General features: G+C 32.6%; 5 protein-coding genes, 1 non-coding gene and 1 pseudogene across 12 annotated transcripts; 3 read left to right on the forward strand and 4 right to left on the reverse strand.

The window, feature by feature from the left end:
• Positions 1–4,073: 4,073 nt before the first annotated feature.
• LOC114186396 (U12 minor spliceosomal RNA) lies at positions 4,074–4,230 on the reverse strand. The gene has a single exon (XR_003605055.1). It is a non-coding gene; the product is annotated as a U12 minor spliceosomal RNA (small nuclear RNA).
• Positions 4,231–4,849: 619 nt separating this feature from the next.
• Positions 4,850–10,008, reverse strand: TRM18 (Phosphatidylinositol N-acetyglucosaminlytransferase subunit P-like protein). Of its 7 annotated transcripts, XM_085674049.1 has the most exons (6): positions 9,737–10,008; positions 8,909–9,030; positions 7,305–8,791; positions 5,859–6,027; positions 5,694–5,738; positions 4,850–5,633 (listed from the first exon to the last, which is right to left on the reverse strand). In XM_085674049.1, the coding sequence occupies exons 3-6, from the start codon at positions 8,703–8,705 to the stop codon at positions 5,068–5,070; spliced, it is 2,181 nt and encodes a 726-aa protein (XP_085530175.1). In that variant the 5' UTR covers positions 8,706–8,791; positions 8,909–9,030; positions 9,737–10,008; the 3' UTR covers positions 4,850–5,067. The 7 variants fall into 7 exon arrangements, with proteins under 7 accessions (XP_085530175.1, XP_027928608.1, XP_027928605.1 ...); XM_028072807.2 differs by having other exon boundaries at positions 4,850–5,738; positions 8,909–8,993; positions 9,737–10,005; XM_028072804.2 differs by having other exon boundaries at positions 4,850–5,738; positions 9,737–10,004.
• Positions 10,009–12,613: 2,605 nt separating this feature from the next.
• Positions 12,614–15,191, forward strand: LOC114186353 (small nuclear ribonucleoprotein SmD1b). The gene is made up of 5 exons (XM_028074419.2): positions 12,614–12,813; positions 12,970–13,027; positions 13,144–13,220; positions 14,470–14,661; positions 14,774–15,191. Exons 2-5 carry the CDS (start codon positions 13,014–13,016, stop codon positions 14,833–14,835), a joined length of 345 nt encoding a protein of 114 aa, XP_027930220.1. The 5' UTR covers positions 12,614–12,813; positions 12,970–13,013; the 3' UTR covers positions 14,836–15,191.
• A 329-nt stretch (positions 15,192–15,520) lies between these two features.
• On the reverse strand, positions 15,521–16,360 carry LOC114186351 (triphosphate tunnel metalloenzyme 3 pseudogene; annotated as a pseudogene).
• Positions 16,361–19,285: 2,925 nt separating this feature from the next.
• On the reverse strand, positions 19,286–20,048 carry LOC114183047 (glutaredoxin-C1-like). Its single transcript, XM_028069880.2, has one exon. The coding sequence runs from the start codon at positions 19,951–19,953 to the stop codon at positions 19,471–19,473; it is 483 nt and encodes a 160-aa protein (XP_027925681.2). The 5' UTR covers positions 19,954–20,048; the 3' UTR covers positions 19,286–19,470.
• Positions 20,049–22,898: 2,850 nt separating this feature from the next.
• Positions 22,899–23,854, forward strand: LOC114185993 (uncharacterized). The gene has a single exon (XM_028073985.2). It carries the CDS (start codon positions 22,937–22,939, stop codon positions 23,723–23,725), a length of 789 nt encoding a protein of 262 aa, XP_027929786.2. The 5' UTR covers positions 22,899–22,936; the 3' UTR covers positions 23,726–23,854.
• Positions 23,855–24,644: 790 nt separating this feature from the next.
• On the forward strand, positions 24,645–25,686 carry LOC114185998 (uncharacterized). The gene has a single exon (XM_028073990.2). It carries the CDS (start codon positions 24,715–24,717, stop codon positions 25,567–25,569), a length of 855 nt encoding a protein of 284 aa, XP_027929791.1. The 5' UTR covers positions 24,645–24,714; the 3' UTR covers positions 25,570–25,686.
• Positions 25,687–26,155: the final 469 nt, after the last annotated feature.

Below are 26,155 nucleotides of genomic sequence, written 5' to 3' on the forward strand. Positions count from 1 at the left end.
ATGTGAGGAAACCGTAATCATATGAATTTATTTGTGGTATAAGATTTGTTGATTGTTCAAATTTAATAGAATAAATTGAAATTAATGGTTCTAATTTGAGTTGACATGATATTAGTTATGTAATTTTAGCTTCAAATATAATAAAAACTCACAATCTTACGATAAATGTATTATATTTATAATTTCTTGAAACCCGTGTTTTTTTTTTGTAACTTCTTTATTTTCTTAAAGAAAGTAACATAATTAAATTTATTTTTGAATAAATAAGTTTTGAATTTGTTTTAATAATAATATATAGGAATGACGAGGAAGCAAAAGACACCGACAATATACTAAATATTACAAATTTATTCATTAAATAGTAAATGTACCAAAATATTTTTATATATAGATTATAGGATATATGATTATAGGTTTAGAAATTTGTTTTGAATGATGTTGGAATAAATAAATAATTAAAATAAAATAAAGTTAGCTTTTTTTTTTGTCAAATTTTATTAAAATATTTATTAAAAAATTTTATTAGAAAATATAATTTTTTAAAATTGTTTTTAAAAGTTAAAATTATGTAAAATATTCAATTGTGATGATTGAATAAAGTTAATAGTATTAATTTAATAATAAAATGATAAATAAGTTTTAATGTATATTTTTTAAAAACTAAAATTATAAACAATAACAAATATATTAAAATATAAAATAGGAATATAAGTTAAACATAATCTAATATTTATTAAAATATAAAATAATAAATATTATTGAATAGATGAAAGAAAAACTCATTGATGCTAAACAAACCAAAGTTGTCAAATGATGGAGAAGCATAAACAATAAGATAAAGGGCGAGCTAGTATGCTTTAATGTATGATTAGGCTTGGATAATAAATGTGCTTACACGATCTCAGTATTTCAGCAATTTTACATTACAGTAGTTAAATTTAATATTGTCTTAGGAGATTATTACAAAGGTCAAAAGTGCTTTTAGTAATTATGACATGCAATATACTTTGTTAGTTACGGTTTAGATAGTGATTGTATTTAACGAATGTAGTTGAAAGGTTTTGTCAAAAGATCTATAAATAGTCTTTGTACTATTCATTGTAAAAATACAAGTTTTAATATAGAGAGTATTCATCTAAAAGGATTTGTTTGTGAACAAATTAATATTAGAGCTTGATAGCCTAAGTGTCTGAGTGCTTAAGGAAAAGTGTGAGAGTTGGAGAATTTGAGCGAAATGGTCAACTTAGCAGACAACATGCTCTTGCCTGAGTTATTAAAAGGCATAAGCTATGACAACTGGAGTCCGCAAATGAAGGTCCTCCTTGGTTCCTAATAAGTATGAAAACTAGTTGAAAATGGACACCAAGAACAAGAATATATTGAAGAACAAATGATTGCCAAACTTGTTGCGTTAAGAGCAATGTGGATAAAGGACAAAACAACTTTGTACATGCTATACTGAGCAGTTGATGAGTTCGACTTTAAGAAGATAACAAATGCTAAATCTTCAAAAGAAGCGTGAGATATTTTGGAGAAGACATATAAAGGATAATCGTGTGAAACAAGTCAGACTTCAAACCCTTAGAAGCGAGCTTGAAAGCATGAGGATGAAATAAGGGGTTGTCAAGTATGTCTCGTGTTGAGACCATGGTGAATCAACTCAAAGAATTGAAGAGATGCTTCCCACTTGCTGAGAGGTGGTGAAAATCTTGAGGTTGTTAACCGACGACTTTAAGTATATTGTTTGCGTAATTGAAGAGTCCAAAGACTTGACAATGCTTTCGGTGCAAGAGCTTATTGGGTGGTTTGAGACTCATGAGCAGGGAAGAAGGAAGAAGAAGGATGAGTCCCTTGATCAAGCACTTCAAGCAAAGACAACCATTAAGGAGAAAAGGGTTTCTTATACTCAGAACACTCAAGACCGCGGTGGTAGAGACTGAGGAGGATATGACAAAGGGAAAGAGAAATTCGATCAACAAAACTAATGTGGTTGAGGACAAGGTAGAGGTCGTGGAGGTAGTAGTCGAGGAGGGCAGGCAAACAACTCATGGGGAATGAAACTGAGATGATTGAAGGGTTTAAAAATTTGATGAAGAAGGAGTGTGAGATGGCTGACTTGGGTCTAGTGAGAATTTTCTTTGTTTGGAAGTTGTTCAGGGAGAGAGACATTTTTGTGTCATGAGAAAGGTATGCTAAGGAGGTATTGAGAAAGTTTAAGATGACAAATTGCAACCTAGTTTCCACCCCTATGGAACCTAGTACAAAACTTTCTAAGTATGGAGATGGAGACCGAGTTAATACAAGCAAATACTGAAGTTTGATTGGAAGTCTTAAGTATCTTAAAAATACAAACTAGATTTAATGCTAAGTGTTGGAATAACAAGTCGGTATATGGAGGAGTCGAGATATACTTATTGGAAGACACTAAAGAGAATTTTAAGGTATGTGAGATGAACAATGTCACTTGGCCTAATATATACTACTAGGATGGATAATTACCGACTAGTTAGCTACTCGAACAATGATTAGTGTGGAGATGTTGATGACTGAAAAAAAGGTCTGAATATGTATTCTTCATGGAAAGCACAACATTCACCTGACTTCCGAAGAAACAACCAGTTATAACATTGTCAATTTGTAAAGTCGAGTACGTTGTAGCATCCTGGAGTGTCTACCATGTAGTTTGGCTTAGAAATCTTCTAAGCAAGTTGGAGTTGAAGTAAGAAAAGGGGACTATGATTCGAGTTGATAACAAATCGGTCATTGAATTGGTGAAGAACCCGATCAATCATGAGAAAAGTAAGCATATTAAGAAGCCGAACACAAGTTGCGGATATATATGTTCACAAAGACATTGTCAACCACTTTGCTTGGGAATATCTAGAAGATGCTTCGAATGAAAAATAAGAAAAACATTTAAGTTTATGGAAGAATTTTGTTAAATAAACTTAAATGCAAGTAGTTGCATTTAATAGTGTTGATATGATAAAGTGTCTTAAAAGAATTGAAAAAGTCTGGAGTGCTTCTAGTAATAATTGTGACATGCAATAGAAGCCATTAATTAGGGTTTAGATAGCGATTGTATTTAATGAATTTAGTTGAAAGACCTTACCAAAATGTCTATAAATAGTTATTGTACTATTCATTGTAAAAAAAGTTTTAATACAAAGAATATTTATTCAAAACAACTTATTTATCAACAATCACTAGTAAAAGACAAAGAGCTTTTATGATATTGAGGTCTTATGTATCATACATGTACAAACAATGAAATAAATTATGTAAGTATATTTTGTCTAACTTTTTTATTAGACAAACGAGAGAAAAATAAATCAAATAAATTATGTAAATATATTTTGTCTAACTTTTTTATTAGACAAACGAGAGAAAAATAAATCAAATTATAGACTACTTGACCATAGAGAATTCGATAACAGGTTGAGACTAACATTGTTGATTTATAATGAATTTTCAACAATAAAAATAACCACTCCACTCGGATTTCATCCTTCATCCTCCAGATGACAATATACAAAATTATGAAATTACCCATTTAACTATATCAATAACGACAGTACAACACAGAAAACAACGCCTCCCTGCCTCTAGTAACAACCCTCGGTGGTAGAATCTATCTGAGAATGTTTAAAAGCATTAGAAAAACACGGATCCATTCGCACAGACTTTCAAGTTCCTAGATCATGTACAAACTTATTAGATCTACATGTTCATTTCTAACCATCAACATTAGCATTGACACAAAAATGAAACAGAACACACCCAATTGCAGTTAAAGAAGAAACCTGAAAAGTAAACAAAATGGTAGAAGTTCTTCGTTTTTGAAGAAAAAATAGAAAAACACAATAAAAAAAACAGATTAAAATGAAAAAACAGGTTTAGAAAAAAAAAATTGTGACAAACAAGAAATAAGTAGAAGAAAAAGAACAATACCAAACAACCAAAATCATTAAATCTTCTGACAACATAATTGTATTAGGACTCACAAAAAGAGAAAAAAAAACATATTAAAAAAAATTACAGATTACAAATATATGATATGTGACTAAATTAATGGGATTGGGAGGCCCGCCTTTGAGAGTTCTGCATAAGTAAGCAGCGTCAGCTCAAGGCCAGCCTATAACCCCTTCAAAAATTCTTGCACATCAGAATGAGTGCTGCAAGCAGCTCCCACTGCTTGCTTTGTTTTCCTTACTCATTAGTTTAAGGCAAGTTTTAGCATACATAGTTTCCTCATATTTATACGTCAGATATTGGGTCTGCACAGATACCCGCATCGATGTGGGACTTGAACGTTTTCTGAACTTAGACGTTTTCCAATGTTCTTGGTTCATTCTTTTCAGCATACCCCACCACAAGTAACTATTCAATTGGACTCTGAACAAGAAAGAGTCATTGTAGTTAGCTACTTAGCTTTTGGTCCCAAAGTCTCAATTAATTTCAACATTAGGATTTTACTTGAAAGAGCTTATTTTTACATGTAAAAGATTTATCATATTAAAATATTTTTCAATTTTTTGAATGAGTAATGCAGCATTCATTCAAATATAACTGATATCAAATTATTTTCTTGTATTTAACAGGAAAAAGTGGTGGTGTTTTCCATATGCTAAGATTTTTTACTGTAGATTGGGGTTTCCCTTATTGGTAAGTTGATTTGTATAGGTTCTGAAATTATGCATGCTCTTTGTTTGTTCCACACTTATATGATGTGTATAGAGAGTTGAATCACATCATGGATGTTAACTTGTGTGAATATCGAAGAATCATGTCAAGTCATGTCATTCATGGAATTTTTAATTCATAAAATGATAAGAAAAAAGAGATAGAATGAAGAACAAATCAACATGCTGATCATTTTTTATACAAATGAAAAACAATAATCTTTCCGTATAAAAGAATATCAAACCTATACCTATATGCTAACTCAAACTCTTCAAATACCTATGTCCTAATTCCAATTCTCAAAATTGACTCAATAAACCTCTCAAAATCCACTCAATGAAACTATACACCAATTGCACATACTATAAAAAAAAATGCAATCTTTCAAAAATTCACAGAGGTAACTATCTCGTTTGCAAGCTCCTCTGTTACCAAATTAACTATCTCTGTAACAATATCCTCAACATCTTCAACTAGTTCTATCCATGTGATCTTCCCCTCAAGCGTATTGTCTGCTAAATCATTACTTGCTTTCTTTTCTTGCGCAACAAGCAACCCCCACATCTCATCTTCAATCATGTTCTGTCTTAGTTCAACATTCAATCTTTTTGATGTTGATTTTTCCCACATTGGAACAAATGAATATGGCTGAAAAATCTGTAGCAACCCTGTGTTCATGCGATCAAATAGCAGTTTCCTTTCAGATCTCCTCCAAAACTGTTGCTGGCCAAATTTCTTTTCCAGGACTTCAAAGACAGAAGGACTAATTGGACATTCTGAAGAGTGCCATGTAGAAAAATCTGTAAACAACTTCCTGTTAAATATACTTGCTTCTGTTAAAACCTCAACAACATATGAGAAATCCCTGCTTTCTTCAGCTCTAAATAATCCTGCTACTTCTTTCTTTTCTTGAGAGTTATGTGCATATTCATTCTCACAATCTTCATCACTTGAAACATTCAAACCACATTCTTCATCACTTGAAACATTCAAACCACATTCTTCATCATTTGAAACATTCAAACCACATTCTTCATCATCCACCTCTGATGAATCTGAAATTAATAAATGGTGTGTTTGTAATTAGTATCAAACTACAAGGAGGGAAACTAGGAAATAAAGCATTGATTTCAAATTATGTGTAGAACCAATGACACAACATAATCATTACAAACCATATATGTGATTGTCACTTTTATAGCTGAATTGAATGTCTTCTCCAAATAAGGGATCCAAGACAGAGATTGGACTCGGTTCATATGACTCCACAGAGCTACCAAGGGAATCTGGCTCAACCTCATGACAAGGCGAATGAACAGAATCTTCTTGCAGTTCTGATCTATCCTGTAATTAAAAAAATAAATACAAAACAACAACATAGTTCAGTAGTGAAACCTAAAGAAGAAATTTGACATAATTGAAATACAACCGTTAGAAAGAAAAAAAAAAATTATATGTAACATGCAATGGTATAAAAAGCAAAGTCAACTCAAAAAGTTTCAACTCAAGAAGCTAGATATGAAAAATATCTAGTGAAAAAAAAAACTGTTTAATATAACTAAGACATCTAAAAATGTTACTCGAGGAAATTAATGATGCAGCATTAACTTCTACAACTAAACCACGACATCAAAATTGACATGAATACTATAACTCAACAATCAAAGTTTATGTCGAATGCCTTATACTGGAAGTATAAATTTTACATATTAACTTAGATTTATAGTTCAATTATTATAATAGTATGTACTGTAAAACTATTATAATTATGTTTTGCATCAATCAATTATAACTGAAACATAATAGAATAAAATAAAACCCTACCCAATAAATCTAGCTTTCATATATTCAAAAGGGTAACCCAAATATCAGAGGTCAGGATTCAAAAGAAAAATATCACCTTAACTATTACTACTATCAGATTTTTTGACCTTGGTTTTGATATTGGAAATACAATGTATAAATTGAAAAGATAAAATGTTGGTACTATTTCAAAGATGCAAAACTTTGTACCATAAAATTTAGAACAAGAGGAAGATAATTTGGAGATTGAATTGATCTCTGTTTTGACTGTATTTCTTTCTATATTTTCTTCTTTTCCTTTTTGGCTTACATTCTATAATACCTTCAAATGTATTTTATTGATTGAAAATAACTTTTATTCTATAACAATGCTCTAGTAGTTACAAATATAAAGAGTCACTTCAACAGAGAAAAGATCACATAAAAAGATGGCTCAATGTGCAAGAGTCCAATCATTATGCAGGCCCTAGTGAGATTAGATTTACCACTGTAAATGAGAGGGTATTTACACTGCTTGAACTATCAAGCACAACTTCCACATGTGATCGGTTAATATTGAATGAGGAAATAAAACTTCTAATATTTCTCATGCATTTGAAGACTAAAGTTTAGCAAGTCACATGCATTGGGAATTTTTCATTCATCGGTAAAGTGATAAAATGCAGAGCACACCTGAAACAATAATATTACTCTATTATGGAAATTTCATGCATGTTTCCATTAAATATACAAAATCTGACACCTAAATGATTGATTGAATATACATCTAACTGGAAAAAATGAGTAATCCTAATCATTTTTAGTAAGAAAGAACAAACCTGTTGCTTTGAGGCATATGAAGTCTGATTCAAACAATCAATTTCTTGTGATAAAGTGAAGGCTGTTGATTTAGATTGATGTTCGGTTGGACTATGTGTCCAGTCAACAACCTCAGCTGTTGCATCAGATACCAAGAATTCAACTGATGAGTCAAGAGACACAACATTTTGCTTACACAAATTACTGTCTTCATACTTTCTGTTCTTCACTTCATCATTCATTACGCTTCTCTCTTGCAAGATTTGTCCGTCTATAAAGGTGGGAGAAGAACTAGAACTTGGCAATTGAGGAGGCATAGTTATCTTATCAGACAAATCGTTCTCATAAAATCTCTTCTCTGACTTGTGACTAATACAATTCTCTTCAGTGTGATCAATATTGAAATATGAGTAAAAAGAAAGGAATTTCTCACCAACAGAACTGAGGTTCACATCTTCTAAACATTCTTTGTGGTAATTATTTTGATTCTTCCATGATGACCAATTTGAGGATGCATTTTTTCTCAAACCCCAATATCTCTGAAACAAGATATCCTGATTCACAGTTCCACAATTATCAGCAACAACTGAAGCTGAACAAAGAGGTCTTGGCACTCTTCTAGCAAAGCTATAATTATCACCAGACTTAGTTCTAACATTACCATATCCCCTTTGATGAGTCAAATTTCTTGCTCCATTCCCTTTTTCCCAGATCATAGGCAATTGGTTATGCGTACAGTCTCCACCAAATGGTCTAGGTTCATGAACCTTTTCAGTCACATACTTCTTTTCCAAAGTTTTCCTACTGGCTTGAGAGCCTATATACGAACCATCTGAGCAGAAGATTGGGGAATTGAATTGGATCTCATTAACTGAAATATTTGAAGCAGGATTCAGCATATCATTGGCAAAAGCTTCATTCCCTCTGAAAAAAGTAGTTGAGGCAGTATGCAAAGCTCCATTTACAACATTTCCAGATTGCATAGAAATCTCCTCTGAAATTTTACTGAAAGATCTTGAGCTTGGCTTACCAAAATCCATGTGATGGGATATTTTCTTTCTATCTTCCTTTGGAGGAAATACTTTCATGCTTTCAGGATAAAATATCTGTTGGAGCAGCCCATCAGCCAAATGAGAATTTTTACTAGAACTGGGATTCTCTTTCCCATTTCTTTTTGATGGGTTATGGTGCTTACTTCGCCTGAGTGCTTTGAACACTTCTACACCATCCTCAGATTTGTCCTTTTCACTAGTATTCATTCCTTGATGAGATGAACGCTTCTTTCTGACACCAATGGAAGCAACTTTCTGCTGATAATTCTCAGAGAGCACTTTCTGTTTATCTCTGACAGGATGTTGGTTAGGCACTTTATCAAGACCCATCAAATTTAAAATAACACTTGGTGCTTCTTTAGACTCCATTCTGCAATTATTACTCTACAAGATAAGTTGAACACTGGAAGCACTCTCTAAAAACCAATGAAACTGTCTGCAATAGATCACAATACCTGTCACATGAAAATAAAAGTGATGAATGCATGCTGATAAGTGATAAATATAATCTATTTGGTCATTTCTTTCCTTTTCAAACAGTGCATCCAAAGCAAGAAGAATCACAAACCAACCTTCTGTATTACATCTCATTTGTTGTAGACCAAAGGATTAATAAAATATGTGTGGAATCTAGCGCTTCCTATTCTTCAACACTTCCTGGGAATGATTTTAATGCTCTATCAGCAAAATAGACCTAAAAAAAGTAAGAAAAGACATTAAAAAAAGTTCAATTTCAGAAAATAAATGCAATTAAAAATCTCATATAAGAGAGGCATCATAACCTAAAGCACATTTTTCATTATATTCTGTCTAACAAAACCAATATTGCAAAACAGGAAGAAAAAAAATAAACACACAGCAGCAACTGGTGAGATTAGTCTAAAATTGAACCATACCATTATTAATTTACTCTTTCAATTTAGTAGCAAAACAAAAATAGAAAAGTAAAAGATAAAATTACAATAATGTTAAAATAAAAGCATACAGGAGGAAGAAATAATCAAATCAACCTGCCAATGAATCTGATTCAACTGTGTTCAATCACTGACAGCAAAGAAACAGTGTAAAGCACAGAGGTAATCGAAACAAGGTGTGATTATTGGAAAGAGCCAACCCAGAAAAATTAAATGATAACGTTCTCCAATCCATGAAAACATAAGAAGGAAACAAAATGATTATGATCCCACTAGGAACAAAAATAAAAAAATAGAAACCTTCTTTGACAAAAGCACAAGCTAATCAAGATCCCAACAAAATCATGACTTTACAAACCTCACCCTAATAAAAGACTCATACATCACCACCCCACGATCATCATCACAATCATCATCGTCAAGATTCAAGAACAAGAAGTAGAAGAAGATGGAGAAACAGAAGAAGTATACGCAAAAATAACTAACCTTCTCTGGCAATCCTTTGAAAAATAAGACCTTTTTGGATTATGCGGGTACCCATAATCCAGAAACTTCACTGCATGAAACAAAACCGGTCAGGGTCGCCTACTTTTGCAAGAAAGCAAATTGGGGTATTCAATTCATGAATGGTTGCAACCCAATTTTTGTTATACCATGAAGGAAAGGGACACAGCCGACATAAACATCAATCGGGTCAAAACAAAAAAAAAAAAGACGTGGATGCTTTAAAAGATACTCAGCAACTATTCCTCCTAAAAACTCTGGGTAACTAAGTAAAATATTGGTTTTGTTTTGGAACTTGATTTCTCAAAGTATAAAATTAAAAAACTGAAATGATTGAAACAATAATTAATGACTCTTTATTATTTTATTTTTTCTTTATTGATTTAACTTTGTTTTGTCGTGTGTGGATTTCCTCACCAACTGTAATTGTCATGTTTGCGTTTTTGGCGCCATGAAGATATCATTGATTAATGGAAGTGTCGGGTTCGCCCCTGATTTTACCTTCCTCTGTTCTAAGCACACAACCTAAATATGGTCATGTCAAACATTTTATATTTTATATTATCAATAATATTTTTAAATTAAAGTATTAAATCGAGATAACTCTAGTTTAATAAGCTTAAATTAAGTTTAACTCAAAACCTGCACCTTAATTGAATTATTGATATTGGACTTATTAAAGTTCTCTAAGATAATCATAAGGATTTTTAATAAAAGTAAGTCATCAAGTCAAAATTGGCACTTTTACATAAACCAAAACACGTTTTTTCAATTTAAAATCATAATAGATAAGATTGTTTATAATTTCAAATATTAGTGTATTTTTTCTGTTCTTTCAAATATAAGTTGTCAAAAATCATATATGAACATAGGGATGAGTAGTGACTTGCGCTTTGATAAAAATTAGGTTAATTGTTCTAAAATAAATTGAATCACACATGAAAAAAAAAAACACATACCAGAAGAATAGATGTGTTCTAAAGTTCATTAATCTCATTACACTACTTTAAAGTCAAAACTATTCATAATATTTAATTAGTAAAAAAATTATTCTCATGATTCTCATGATGTTGGTTTGGTTAAAATTCAATAATGTTGCGACCCCACGCACTACGGAGCGAGTGTGAAAGTGGCTTTCCACCTTTCTCACTTTTCTTATTTTCCAAAATAACTTCCAAATATTAGTTGCCGTCCATTTATAATTAGTATAGCTTTTTTTTTCCACGAAAAATATAACTTGGAAATAATAGTTTTTTTTTATATAATTTATTCCCATTAATAAATTTGAGTACTTTATTTTTTTTTTGTTATAAAGCTCCCCCTCTATCAATTAATTTATTTTTAGTTTAATTAGTTGGATGGTATCCACTCTCGTTCAGATGTATCAGTTTGAGACTCGTTTTTAAAAATGTGTCAATCTAGTCTAAACTTTTGGAAAAGTGTCTTAATATAATATCATGACTAAAGTCGTTAACTTAAATTCATGACTGTTACTACTAAATTTTAATATAAATATCAATACTTAATTTTGTAAGTCATTTTAAATATCAATACCGTTAACGGTGTTAATAATTTTTTGTTGAGAATGACCTAATTGAGACATCTCTTAAAAAATTGGGACTCAATTAACATCTTTATAAAAACGGATATCAAACTGACATATCTAAATGAAAGTGGGTACCATCCGACTAGTTAAAATGACCTAATTGAGGCATTTTTTTAAAAGTTGGGACTCAATTGACACCTTTATAAAAATCTTTATAAAAATGGATACCAAACTGACACATCTAAATAAAAGTGGGTACCATCCGACTAATTAAATCTTTATTATTTTATATACGGTTTATAATAATTAAAGTGATAGTGCATGATTATTAACAATTTTGTAATACTAAAAAATATATAAAACTTCTTCAGTAAATATGATTTCCAACACATCTCATTGTTTTTAGTAAATTCATAAAAAAATATTGTAGTCCATGGCATATTGGTGATTTATATAATAAGTTTATCGACTTAAAAAAAATTGTTCCACTAATTTCTATTTATAATACTTTTTAAAAACACAAGCCAAGTTTATAAATATGGGAGAAACTAAGACTGAAAAAGAAAATCAGCGGGTATTGTGGACTTTTCCGAAACTGGGTAGTGTATGAAAGAAATACAGATGTGCAAAAAGAAACAATCTTATGGGTTTCACATTTGGACCTGTTGGTGACTAGCAATGGGTCGCTACAGGCTTGTATTTTAAAATTATTTTGGTTACACATATCCTTCTTTCTTTTAATATTTTTTAGTCTTATAAAATTATGAACGTATTATTGTTATTGATGGAAAGGAAAACTCATTAATAAATTGTTAAAATAAAATACATTTATTCGTCCTTATTAAAATAGAAAGGTTCTTTTTTATCTCAATTTTTAGGACTTTTAGAATAATTATTGTTATCGATAAAGTTAAGATCAGTTAAATGACCTTTAGTACACAACCAATTATTCATTTACCTTAACAAAAATTATAGGTACAAACCATTGAAGTAAACAAAAATTAAAATTTAACCTTTTTTGTGATAAAATAAATTTTTATTATATTTTTCCTTAGTCAAAAAGAAATGTAGGTTTTATTTATAAATTTATTCAACAGATAAGAAAATTTTTAGGTAGTTGTAATCTTCAAATAATAAAAAATAAAATAAAATTGTTTTAATCAAATTAAAAGAAATTTCTAACAATTTATTTTAGTATATATAGATATAGATATATATATATATATATATATATATATATATATATATATATATATATATATAGTAAATACATTTAAAACTAACAAGCCAAAGTTGCATGCAAATTAAGCCAAAGCGCAGATAGAGATAATTAATTTCAATTGATTATATAATATTATTATTACTTTCCTTATTTTGTTTGGAAATTCAAAATTCAAAATCACGAAATTATCCCTTAAGCCCTTACAAAAGAACCGTTTCTTCTCCTCCCTCTCTCTTTCTTCCAATTTTTGCCCTAAAACCCTGGCTGCCGTCGTGGTGGCCGCCGCTGGAGGTAAGTCACCGTAAACTCCTCCGTTAGATCCTTCGTTCGTTTTCTCGGAATTGAATCGATTCAGTTGCATTCTAATTTTATGCATTATTATTTATTTATTATTATTATTATTATTTGCTCAATTCACACTATTTTTTCCCCTATATTGGTTCACAGAAGTAGAATAGCGAAGCAAACAGAGTATTACTCTCCGATTCGTCATGAAGCTCGTTAGGTCTCTTTTTTTTCTCTCTCTTTTGGTTGTGTTCGTCAATTTATGTTTTATTGTGGTATTGTTTTTTTCATTTTCTGGGATCAAAGCCTAATTATACGTGAACACTGTTTGAACAGGTTTTTAATGAAGTTGAACAATGAAACCGTATCCATTGAACTCAAGAATGGCACTATTGTTCATGGAACCATTACAGGTTTATTTTCTTCCTCGTATTTTTTTTCAGTGTACTAGTATTGTGTAGTCATTTACTAATAACCTAAATTTTACTACTGAACTAGACTTCCTGACTCACTTGTGTTCTAGAAGTGTAAAACCATTTGCAAACAACATACTAGAGTTGGATTGGAAGAGGGGGTTTGTTAGTTTCTAATTTGATTTTGAGGCATTTAATTATTTGCTCGGGTTCTCTGCTCTTTAGGTGATTGATTACTGATTGGATTGTACTCATTCAAACCTGTTTGCCCACCAACATTCTACTTCACTACCTTCGGCCTTTTCAGATATTGGTTCATTGACTTAGATAACATAGAAAGTTATAGTTCATTTTCTTCGTTCTGGTACTGACATGACGCTCTTATTGGGTTGGGTGGGAGATTTTTCGTATCCTGTAAGTGGAGATGACTGGGAACGTGGTTCCCAAAATTAATTTTGCTTTCGTTAATTTGTGGCTGAATTATTACTTATGTTTCCTATACAGAGTAGTTGATTGTGTGGGTAATTCGGAGTATAATTTAGACTGTGATACATTGTGTTGAATGGTAACATCAGAAACTGCAACTCCTTCTAGCTCTTACAGTGGTTTAAGACAGGTTGCCTCTGAGGGTTTGGATGATGGTTGTTTCTTGTATTACGTTTTTGTGGAATAATTGTGGGGAAATGATCCTGTTGTGGAAAATGTCGGGACCTCAATCACCTGTCTTCTAAGCATAGTTCTCACTCCCAAATTTCTCTTTTTAGGGGGCTCTATATATTCTTGAAATTTACATTTTGGAGAAGCTTTGCCTGATAGTGAAACTACTAAACTAGACTTGCTTAATCCCTCGTGCTTTAAGTTGATTATAGTGATCTATTCCTCAATTCGGACAGGAGAGCTTTGAATTATTTTGAAGTAGTAACGAGTGTCCTATGACATAAAATCAATGGCATTTCCATTGTCTGATTTAAATTAATGCATCCCCTTCCATTAAATTTTGTCTACTTGGTACCCATTTAATTGAGTTCGACATGTCATGAATATGTGTCTCCCTTGGCCCCCTTTTGTAGATAATAAGTGATCATGAAGTACATAGTTTATGAATTTAGGGTTTAGTGAATCCTTCTCCTTCAAGTAAGCATATCCTGCTGCTTCCTGGTATAACTCCACCAAGTATGTGTGCTTAAATACTTTATTCTTGCCAAAAAAATACAACTTTGAGATGCTGATTCTGGGACTTTTGCTACAGGTGTTGATATCAGTATGAACACTCATTTGAAAACAGTTAAGCTAACACTGAAAGGGAAAAATCCAGTGACTCTGGATCATCTCAGTGTGAGGGGTAACAACATAAGATACTATATTCTTCCTGACAGCTTGAATCTCGAAACCTTGCTTGTGGAAGAGACACCCAAGATCAAACCCAAGAAGCCAACTGCTGGTAATGTCTGTAGTTTGACTACAAATTTTTCATCCATACTCAGTACATTCTAATTGTTTCTTGCTGGGTTCCTCCGGTTTTAATGTTAGCATATTTTTTATTACTCTTCCAGGGAAACCTTTGGGCCGAGGACGGGGAAGGGGCCGTGGACGTGGGCGTGGTCGTGGCCGTTGAGTTCTGTCCTCCATTTCTGTGGCATGCAGTTATATACTTTGTGGCAAGATTTTCTGGGTGTTTTCAGCAACTTCTGCGGAGCGTAATTGTTAAGCTATTCCTGCTATTTTCTTGCAATGTTCTAGTGTACAATCATCTTCATGCCGAAACTGATGTAACCTGAATTACCTATTGCCTTATAGTTGTTAGTAAGGAATCCTCCATTCAGCAGTATGACAAATTGCTCATGACTTATTGGTTATACATAACACAGTAAATAGGCCAACGAGTTGCCTAATGAGGTTTGAACTAAATGATGGATTTCCCCATGACAGATTCTTAATGTCTATTTACATGTATGAATGGTATTTGTGAAATGTCTTAGTGTTGCTTGCTTCCATCGCCATACTGTTACATCCGTTGAAGTTAATCATGTAAATCTATATAATAAACCAGGAATATACTAGTTGCTATTTGCGCATTTGGGGCAGTCAGAGGATACCCGTTGAAGCTCTTTGAGACATTAGCAATTCTGGATATTTACTTTTAAATGTAGTATTTTAAAGTACTAAATCAATGCAGCGATTCTATTTCATTATACCATACAGGCTCCTCTGTTTTTACCTATAAGCTTTGAAAAAGATACATGGCTTCCTTTTCAGTAAAACCTGGATTTCAATGTTGCCTTCTATGAACAGATTCCGAATAAGAGTGTAAAGAGTGTGCTTTTAACTTTGGTATACACTAAATAGTTTTGTACGAAATAAAGAGCATTGTAATGTAGTTAATAAAGAACAATGCCTTGCATTCAACAATAATAATTGCTAAGGAGACTTCTCAAAATTCTGGCAGCTTCCTGGACTGAAAAACTGCAAATTTTGAAACTTGAGAATAAGAATAGCTGATTCCATTTTCTTGAAGAAAGTCCTCGAGCAGTTTCTTGTGTGTCTCTGGGTCAGAACTCTCACATTCCAACTCGTAGCTGGTCCCAAAATCATAGTTGGTCTCATCCAGTTCCAGTTTCAACCCTTGCCATTGATGCACAGCCCTCACATTCCTAAACCCACCTAAGCACACCACCCCATTTGCTCCAACACCGTACTCATCCCTCACCCTCTTCAGCACCGTGGAAGAATCCACTGATAAGAGCCTCCACGGCTCAGCGATGCAGGCACGGCCAAGCGCAGGGTCAAATGGCTCTTCATGTTCCTCCATGCGGCTGATTCCGCCGGAGATCACTGGCTTGGCCTTCAGGGAGAGGACGCATCGTTCCAGGTTGTAGAAACGGATTCGGAGAACAGCGAGGTTGGAAGTGAGTTCCTTGTTTGTGCCATCGAAGAAGATGTTTTCTTGGATTAAGGTTTTGGTGTGGAAAGGAGAAAGCACGTTGGAGAGTTTTTGGTGAGTGGCTGAGTCTGGGAGACGAAGCTTGATCTCTACTTCCATATTCACCTTTTTCAAAGTGCCCCAGATGAAGAATCAATCATTGTGCCATGCATACCAGTGGCGTTCACGTTCCGCTTTTTTCTGCCTCAAGAAATGGATAAGAATTAGAACGTGGTGATTTTTTCTATAATTTTATGTAATTGTAATGGTATGAATCCCAAATAATTTAATAAATTTATGAGTTAAATATGTTTTTGTCTCTCTAGTTTCACTGAAATTTAAAATTAGTCTCAAAATTTTTGACCAATTTAGTCATTCATCTTTAGAAATGCGTGAATTTAGTCTTTTTAATCAAATTTTGTTAAATTTATTTGAAGTTTCAAACGCATTTTATGATAATATTTGAGTTAACATTTAAACAAAAATGAGTCGAACAATGTAAACAATTCAAATACTATCATGAAATGTGTTTGAATAGTTAGATAAATTTAACAAAATCTGGTTAAAATGACTAAATCCATACATTTCTAAAGATAATGACTAAATTGGTCAAAAGTTTCGAAGATAGACTAATTGTAAATTTTACTGAAATTTGGAGATGAAAAATATATTTAACCCAAAATTTATTATTAAAAGTGTCCTATAATGGTATAATTTAATACTGTTATTGCTTACAAACCTAAATTTCTTTTTTAAAATGGCCTGGTTACTCAGTTGGTATAATACTGAATGAAAGGTATGAAAACGAATATGAAGTGCTAAACTCTTTTCCAAATTATTATTGATTAAACAAATAGCAAAATCAACAATTAGATCAGAATATTATATGGTTGTGATTTTCACAAAAATTGATTTGGTAAATTTAAAATTGTTTGTTAAATTTTTTGAAAGACTTATGGAGTGTTTAATAGTTTAATAATTTTTGCATCACAAAATAGTGACGCATACTTAACATGCAAGTGTAAAACTCTCTGCCAATGGATCAAGGACTGTACGTCAATCCTAAAATTTTGGGGTTTATATTTCTGAAGTGACCCATTACATATAACTTCTACAAAATATCTTTGGGATCATTAATAGATTTTTTCATAAACGAGAGAAAAGTAAAAAAAATACAGTTTTATAGAAATCAAAATTAATTTTTTTTACAAAAATGTAAAAATTATATAAGAAATTAGTTGTAACTTAATTCATGAATAAAATAAATTCAACTTGTAAAAATACCACTTTTTTTTTCATCTAAATATATCTTAAAAAACCACTTTTTTTCATCTAAATATATCTTAAATCGCAATTTAAAAAAAAAAAAACTTGATTAATATATTTCCGTTGGATAAATCCAACATAATATATTTTATTTTATTATTCGTGACGCTTTAACATTTGATAGACCAAACTAAGCCCAAAACAGTATATATACAGCTTTTCCAAAAGGCTTTGGTGTGAAACATTACCTGCCCCTCAATATCAGCTAAAAGTTATTTATATTAAGAAAATCTCAACACGTCACCTCTATATATATATATATATTGTTAGTATTAAATAAATTACTAGTATTATTTTTATTCAAAAAAATAAAAATTATAAATATTTTTAAATAGTATAAAATATCATTCAGTATGAAAAATATTCTTAAACATTCATAGACAAATTATATGTCAGAGACCTGATACTGATAATTTATCTTTGAATGCAGATATTTAATAGTAACTATTATTATTATCATTGTGTTACATATAGTTACAGAGAAAAATTTGTAATCTATGTTGTGATAATTTTTGAGGCCTTTGTTATTTGTGGAGAGAGAGAAAATGTTGAATGGGAGAGAAAAAATGGCGATTCTTGTACTTTCTCTTTTCTTTAGTATTCTGATGGTTTGTTTCTGTTTCATTCTGATGATCCATTTCGTGATGGAATTGGCAGCAGTGATGCATAACAGAGCTCGAAAACAGCAAGAAGTTCTGTGGGCAGCATTTGGCATTGCTCTTTTCTTAATATTTTCGTTTGCTTTTGTTGTGTTTGCCATTTTTTCTGGTTGTGGCATGCTCTATATAGCTAATAGCAGCATCAAGGTTGCACCTGCACCCTCTCCTGTTGAAGCAGAACACCACCCTCCCATGGTTTAACATTTTCCATCTTCATCATCAAAAACATACCCTAAGGTTGCCTGTTATATGGAACAGTTTCAGATTAGTTTGAATATAATACAGTACTGCTGCTGCTGCTTATGTTGATATCATCAATGAAATTGTACATTTTATATTCTTAATAAACGTGAAATCTCGTAGTGTAATAACACTCACTTGTTCCTTGATCTGATCTTGAAGAAAAAATAAAACTTTTCAAGCATGTTTTACACAGATGACATGACATGATGATTTGTGACATGCATATCCAGCTCAAGATATGATTCTGATACATTGGAGGCTGAATATTCCTAGCCTACAAAAATAGTAGCACAAAGTACAGAAAAGTAAGCCAAAGTTTATGTGTTTGCTCTAACGGGTGAATATAGAAGAGTATCCCCAAATATCTGCGACAGTACATTCACACGGTCTATGGACTCAGACACAGCATGTGAAAATATGGTAATGAGATGTTCAAATTTCCTTCACATTAACAAAAACACAGGGAACCAAATTCAGAAGTTAACACAAACATCATAGTAAGACTATAAAGCAGGTTATTACTCATTGAGCCATGATATCAGCTTATAAAAGACTTTATATTATTATACTTTGTTGAGTCAATGATCATAATATTTTCCCATCAATGAAGCAAAGTTAGATGGATGAAAAAAAATCAGAACTTCCTTCCACAGACACTCTTTTCACTTCTTTCTCTGAAAATGGTCTCCAAAGAGCAAACATCTAGGTACACTAGGGGAGAAATTGTCGCGTGTCTCTGGACTCAGACAAATTTTCATGTGACATGCACTTAAATTATCGATTAACTTTTCCCATAAATTGAAAGACTCGCTAGAAAACTGGCATAGAGTTATTATGTGGTCCTGTCATAGGAGTTTACATTCATACCAAGATATATATATTTAAAAAAAGTTAAAGTCAAGGATAGTGTTTCAGACTTTGAGTAGAAGTTGTTGTTCATTTCCATAATACATGTGCTTCTTTATACAAACTACAAAGCACGCACAAAGCAGAAACTACAAGAGGCAAACGAGGAAAATTGAGAGGTTAAAATTTTTGGTGGTTTTCTGATATAAAATCTGATGTATTGATATAACAATGTCTTGAGTAAAAAGAAAGTGTTTCAAAGCCACAAAGCTCCAGCTTGTTTGAGAAGAGGGACAAGGGTGCCACTGATGTGGAAGGCCAGAACCCTGTCCATGGAGCCAACAAGTTTTCCTCCAATGAAGACGACAGGAACAGTTGCAGCAGTGGTGTTGATTCCATTTCCAAGAAGCCTCATCAGTGCTCTCTCCATGTCTTTTCCTTTGGGGTCTTGGTCGAGCTCATGAACAGTGGGGTTAACCCCCATGCCACAGAAGAGCGTCTTCATTGCATGGCACATGCAACAGCTACTCACACTGAAAATCACCACAGCACTCTGAGAGGCCAACCTCACCACTCTCTCCATCTGATCCTCTTCCATGCTCCGAACCCTCATCAGGTAGCTCCATGCAGCAGCAGCAGCAGAAGGAGACTCCACTTGGTAATGCATTGTTCTTGTTCTTGTAAGAATGAAGGAAGAAAAAGTACAAGTTTGGATGAGAAAAATGGGAAGAGGAGGCATGGTTTTTATAAGGGTTGGAAAAAGTTGAAGAATTGAAGAAGGGGTTATGCTTTATTGATTTGTCTGATGTTGTCGCAGGGCGTGTCTCTGATTCAGAGGGGGTGTTGTCTGTTGTTGTGTGGATGATACATGCATTGTAGCCGTAACGCTGCTTGCTTGCATTGGTTACTCGATCGAGGAGGAGAAGAATGCAAATGCTATGCATGATGCATGTTTGTGTGTGACACAGTGTGAGGTGAAAAAAGCAGTGTTATTGATAGAAACAGAAACAGAAGGACAACAGAAGGCAGAAAAAACGAAAAAGCAAAGGGCTAATCTACGTATAGCAGAATTGTGAGCATGTAAAGCCGGATGAATGTTTGTCCAAGATTGCGTCCTTGTTGTCGACCAAGCAACCTTTTTGGTTGTTGTTTCTGACATAAGGCATTGGATAGTAATGTTTGTGTTGTGCATGGTATGTGAGGATGATGATAGAGTAGGGATAGGAATAGGAATAGGAGAGAGAGAGAGAGAGAGAGAGAGAGAGAGAGAGGGTGTTCACCTAAAGCAGTGACAAAGGTGCAGATGGTGGTGTTGAAAACACAGTGAAAAAGGAGAGAAGAGAGAAGAGAGAAGAAGAAGGCGTGGTGTTTCTTTTCTTTCCACCGCATGCTCTGCTGCTCATTCAGGCGGCGCAACCATGCTGACGTGCCCACACTTTTCGATCAATTGTCGTTTTGGAATGGAATAATGACTGCATGCTTTGGAAATCACACTGCTTTTTTTTTTTTTTTTCTTTTCTCTCTCTCATCTCTTCTTCTTCTTCATTTAACACAAAATATTATATTCGTTTCTTTCGACAAAATTATTGTAATATCTTTGTTTGCACACAAGAAAATAACCGTTTATCTTACCATTCTATATTTCAAAGGTTGTGTTGTTAGGACGTTGCCATGAACTTAACCCAAAGTTTGACCTGTTGTTTGTCATAATTGGAGGTCAAAAGGGTTCTCCCATTAGGGCTTTTTACGAAAATGTGGCATGTGGGTCAACATAAATTATTAGATTAAATATGTTTTTTTTTTCTTAATTTTAAGTAAGTTTTAGAATTATTGTCTTTTTAAATTTTATACCAATTTAGTCTTTTATCTCTAAAAATGCATTTTGATAAATTTATTTGACATTTTAAACACATTTTATAATAATAATTGAGTTCACATTGAAACAAAAATATGTTAAACGGTATAAACAATTCAAATATTATTATGAAATGCACTTGAAACATTAAATAAACTTAATAAATTTGGTTAAAATAATTAATTCACGTATTTTTAGACGTAAAAGACTAATTTGGTCAAAATTTTTGAAAAGAAACTAATTTCAAATTTGACTACAACTTAAAAGACCAAAAACATATTTAATCATAAATTATTATTTAAGCTTTTTCTTATTGCATTTATCTGCAAATTTGTAAATTTTTATTTTCTGCTCTAAGAAATTTTCAGAACAATTTTTCTGAAATTTTTAAAACAAGATTTTTGAAAAAAAAAAAAATTGGAAACAAATTTTCTGCAATACATTATGGAAGGAGTTCTCCGGAAATCATTTTTGGAACATGTTTTCCGAAACATGTATTATACTTTTCGAAATGACTTTTTTGAAAATATGAAAATTATTCCACAATTTTTACAACATAATTTTCAATTCCAGAATGAGCTTTTCGGAAGAGTTCTGTTTCTTCTACTTCTTTTTCTTCTTCTTACATAACGTAGCAGTATGATGACGACAGTGGTGACATGATACAAAGAAAGAGGATATTTTTGTCTTTTTAGATGTTTGTAGGACTGATGTTAGCAATAATGAGGATGCAGAACGAATAACTCTATCTTATAATCATTTGTTAGGAGGTTTAGCAGCCCAGTTAAAAGGTTTCAATTAGGGCTTGACAATTTTTGGGCCACAAAGTGAAGTGGCCCATTTTCAAAGTTCGGATCAAAACTCAGAGGAGAAATGGTTAACAGTTCGATTTGTTGATGGATACTAATATGGTACAAAAAAAGAGGTCACTTGCACTAATTTTAATTAAAAATAGATAAAATTATAATTATTTTTTAAAAGAATATACTAAATAGTACTCATATATTTGTTAATTTTAAAATAAAATTCATTGATGTCACATCTTTAATAAAATAACATCTATATCCCTTTGATTTTTAAATATATATCAGGGAAAGATACTAACCTTCTTAATATTCTTAAGATTTTACGATGTTTTCATTTCTAACAAATTTACTAACTTTGTATTTAGTCTTTAATATATGTTTTTTCATTCTTAAAATATTTACAAGTTTTTGTATTTAGTGTTTGAAAAATATTTATTTATATGTCGTTCTTATTATTATATTAATTTTTTAAAGTAATTTAAAAAAGATTAGATTCTTTTTCTCAATTTTTTATCATGCCAATTGCTATGTTTTTCATTATGAAATAATGTCGAAAACATGGAATATATTAAAACCAAGTGCAAACTGAAAGAAAGTTAAAGGAATCAAAAGTAAAAAAAAAATGTCGGGATCTAATGTGAAATTTCTAAACTTTCGCAAGCTAATTTTTTTTTTTTAAAAAATTAGTAAGTGACATTTTAATATTTTGTTTTTTGAAATATTATATTGAGTAGACTTTAAATAAAAAAATTTAAAAATAATTAATGTAATTTTTTAAAATTACAAACAAAAACTATTTTTTTTATCAAAAGTAGAATAGAGGTAAATATTTATTGAAGTACAGAGAGTAAGTAAATAAAGTAAGTGTATTTTGTGTAAAAGAATGATGACGTGTTGGAATACGAAACAGTTTTCTAGAAGACCGAAATGACAGTTTCTTGTTGTTCTCCTGAAACTTCTCGAACTTTCATCTTTTCCATTCCTGTTATAAAATCTCATTGTCTGTTACCTTACCTTAATCATCACAACCAAAAACAAAAACCTTAAAATTCTCGAAACCGATGCAGATGAAGAACACAGCTTTCAAGAGAACTCCCTGGGGCATGGTTGAGCCAAGCTTTTACAGAGCACCCTCTAAGGTGGTTTCCATTCCGGTTCACTTCGTGGGTTCAGAGCGCAGCAGAGAGGCGTCTGCAACAGAGATTCAACGGGTGTTGAGAGGGTTTCTGGTGAGGAAAACTTTGAAGAAGATCGAGGCCATGAGGGTGGAGTTGGCACGGATCGAGAGCGAGATTCGAGTCGAAGAGGTGAAGAGGGAAGCGAAGGAGAGGGTGAGGGTGATCGAGACCATCATGAACTTGCTTCTGAAGTTGGATTCGGTTCGGGTATTGCACTACTCTGGCCTGAGGGAGTGCAGAAAGTCTGTTATCAGAAAAGCCATTGCCCTTCAGGAAATGCTTGATCAAATGGAAGAGAAGGAGGATGAATGTGCCATGGAAGAAGTTGAAGAAGTGGAAGAAGGGAATTGTTTGGTGAAAGAAGAAGAAGAAGAAGATTTGAGGAATGAGGAAGAGGATAATGAAGGTTTGAGGAATGAGGAGGTGCAAGAGAAGGAGAGTGTGGAGAAGAGTTTGTTGATGGAGAAGATGGTGGAAGATAATCAGAAGATGATAGAGATGATGGCACAACTGTTTCAGAGGAATGAGGTGCACACTGCACTAATCACCTCTCTCACACAGAGGGTGGAGCAGCTTGAGAGAGCCTTGGCTTGTGAGAGGTTGAGAAGGAAGAAAAAGAGAAAGACTGATAGAAAAATTAAACAAACTCATCTCAGAAATTGCTTCATCTGAGATTTTGTAATTTTGTAATCTCGCTTTCTTTTTCTCATCTGTAACTGCTTTTGGTGTTGAAGTTGATGTTCATTGTAATTCATTCATTTCAATGAAGTGTTCTCAAGATTTTGTTTTGGAAACTCAAAATTCCCTTCTTATTATCTATGCATTTGCTCTGTTCGATAGAAATCCAAATTCACAGAATGATATTTGATGTTTTGGAAACTGATATGATTCATTTAAATCAATTTTATTCGTTTAATATAATTCGTTCATTTGAATGAACCAAACGATTGTACACTTAAATTTTCTTCAAAATTTTCGGGGTCGGATATATATATATATATTTTTTGGCTCATAGCCTAATTACCTATCGTGTATCGTGATAACATACATAGGTCTTAGACATCAATTTTAAATGATATGGAAAAAGAGAAATTAACAATTAAAATTTAATAAACAGATCAAATTTTAATGTTGTCTTAATTAATGTTTAAATTTATCTCATTTTTACAAAATAAAATATTTTAAACTTTAATTTTATTTTTATTGATGTCTGTGTTATATTGTTTTTGTATTTGTATATATACACGCCCATAATTTTAATTTTCCCCAAATTAAAATTTAGGTTTTCTTTCTACTGATAATTTCTATATATTAACACTTCCATCCCTACTTATACTACAATAAGATTTGCAAGTTGTAATTTAAATTAAAAAAAAAAAATCTAGTTCGAAATGTGTTATAAAGTTCCAAAAATGATGATGTGGCGGAAGAGACGAGAAAGTAGAAGAAGAATCCACAGCTCTCTAGAAAGAGAGCATAGTGACGCCACGTAAGCAAGTCGTTAATTCTTCCTTTTGGTCCTGAAACTTCTGGAACTTTCGTTCTCCTTGTCCCTTCCTCGGTATAAATATCTTCCTCTGTTACCTTTTTACTCACAAACAAAAGCAAAAACCTTAGAATTCTCTAAATCCTTAAAATTCTCGAAATCCACACGACGCACAATGATGCAGATGAAGAACAGCCATCCTTTTTACAGAACCCATCAGAGCACGGGCGAGCCTGGTTACTACAGAGTACCCTCTAAGGTGGTTTCCATTCCGGTTCACTTTGTGGGTTCAGAGCGCAGCAGAACCGAGTCTGCGATAAAGATTCAGAGGATGTTGAGAGGGTTCCTTGTGAGGAACGCGATGAAGAAGATCGGTGCCATGAGGGTGGAGTTGGAGCGGATCGAGAGCGGGATTCGAGTGGAAGTGTTGAGGAGGGAAGAAAAGGAGAGGGTGAGGGTGATCGAGACCATCATGAACTTGCTTCTGAGGCTGGATTCTGTTCGGGTGTTGCACTACTCTGGCCTCAGGGAGTGCAGAAAGTCTGTCATAAAAAAAGCTATTGCCGTTCAAGAAATGCTCGATGAAATGTCCGTTCTGGGTTCAGAGGATTGTTTGGTGAAGGAAGAGGAATGTAATGCAATGGATGAAGAGGGAAAGGAGGGTGAAATTACGTGTGAGGAGCAAAAGGAAGAAGAGAAGATTGAAGTTTTGAGGAATGAGGAGGTGGAAGGGAAGGAAGATGATGAAGAAGGAAAGAGTTTGGTGAAAGGGGATTGTGAAACAGAGGAAGGTGATGAGAAGAAGAAGAAGAAGAAGGAGATGTTGTTGGAGAAGCTTGTGGAAGATAACCAGAAGATGATGGAGATGATGACGCAGCTTTTTCAGAGGAATGAAACAGAGACTACACTTCTCAACTCTCTCTCGCAAAGGGTGGAGCAGATTGAGAGAGCATTTGTGAGTGAGAAGTTGAGGAGCAAGAAGAAGAAGAGCAAAGCTAAGCAAACTCGCCCTAAAAATGGCTTCCACTGATTTCTGCCACCTCTCTAAAGATCCTCCATTTTTGTGATTTTCACTTCTTTCTGTTTTCTCTGTTTTCCTCTTGTAACCAATGTTTTTTATGAAGTTGATGAGTTACTTTGACTAAAACTTTAACAGGTGAATGAACATTTTTATTTGTAATAGTTAAACACGTGTCAGGAAGTTTGACACAACCCAAACATCTTATTTAACCAACTTAACTAAACTCTCTTTTGACAAATAAGTGAATTTATTAATTTAAGTACTTATAGTTATAAAAAAATATTTTTATTAGCTTTAACTGTTTTCCATGGTAAAAACTAAAATAGTAAAATCAATTTTTATTTATTTTATAAAATGAAATACACGAATATGATAAATTAATTCGTAATGACTGATAACTGAATCCACAAATTGAAATACTCAATGGTAACATTTTTTAAAACCTATTGTATTTCTCCCAATGCTTAATAGTTAAAACATGGAAAAGCGGGTTATTTTATAAAATGTAAAAAATACACTATATATTAAATACCATAATAACTGCAGTTTATTGAATAAATAAAAAGAAAGAATTGTTTTTCCTTAGCTAAAAAAT

Source organism: Vigna unguiculata, chromosome 5 (genome assembly GCF_037176805.1).
Source record: "Vigna unguiculata cultivar grain cowpea cultivar isolate G323 ecotype 2 chromosome 5, ASM3717680v1, whole genome shotgun sequence".
Taxonomy (NCBI): Eukaryota; Viridiplantae; Streptophyta; class Magnoliopsida; order Fabales; family Fabaceae; genus Vigna; species Vigna unguiculata.

Bases quoted from the DNA above. Each gene is read 5' to 3' on its own strand.
- TRM18 (XM_028072808.2), bottom strand. From the start codon at position 8,705: ATGGAGTCTAAAGAAGCACCAAGTGTTATTTTAAATTTGATGGGTCTT. The intron at 6,028-7,304 runs GTTTGTTCTTTC...TTTTAATTACAG, and splicing joins CATATGCCTCAAAGCAACAG to GATAGATCAGAACTGCAAGA. The intron at 5,739-5,858 runs GTTTGTAATGAT...TATTAATTTCAG, and splicing joins AAGTGACAATCACATATATG to ATTCATCAGAGGTGGATGAT.
- LOC114186353 (XM_028074419.2), top strand. The intron at 13,221-14,469 runs GTTTATTTTCTT...CTTTTGCTACAG, and splicing joins TGTTCATGGAACCATTACAG to GTGTTGATATCAGTATGAAC. The intron at 14,662-14,773 runs GTAATGTCTGTA...TTACTCTTCCAG, and splicing joins ACCCAAGAAGCCAACTGCTG to GGAAACCTTTGGGCCGAGGA.
- LOC114183047 (XM_028069880.2), bottom strand. From the start codon at position 19,953: ATGCCTCCTCTTCCCATTTTTCTCATCCAAACTTGTACTTTTTCTTCC.
- LOC114185993 (XM_028073985.2), top strand. From the start codon at position 22,937: ATGCAGATGAAGAACACAGCTTTCAAGAGAACTCCCTGGGGCATGGTT.
- LOC114185998 (XM_028073990.2), top strand. From the start codon at position 24,715: ATGATGCAGATGAAGAACAGCCATCCTTTTTACAGAACCCATCAGAGC.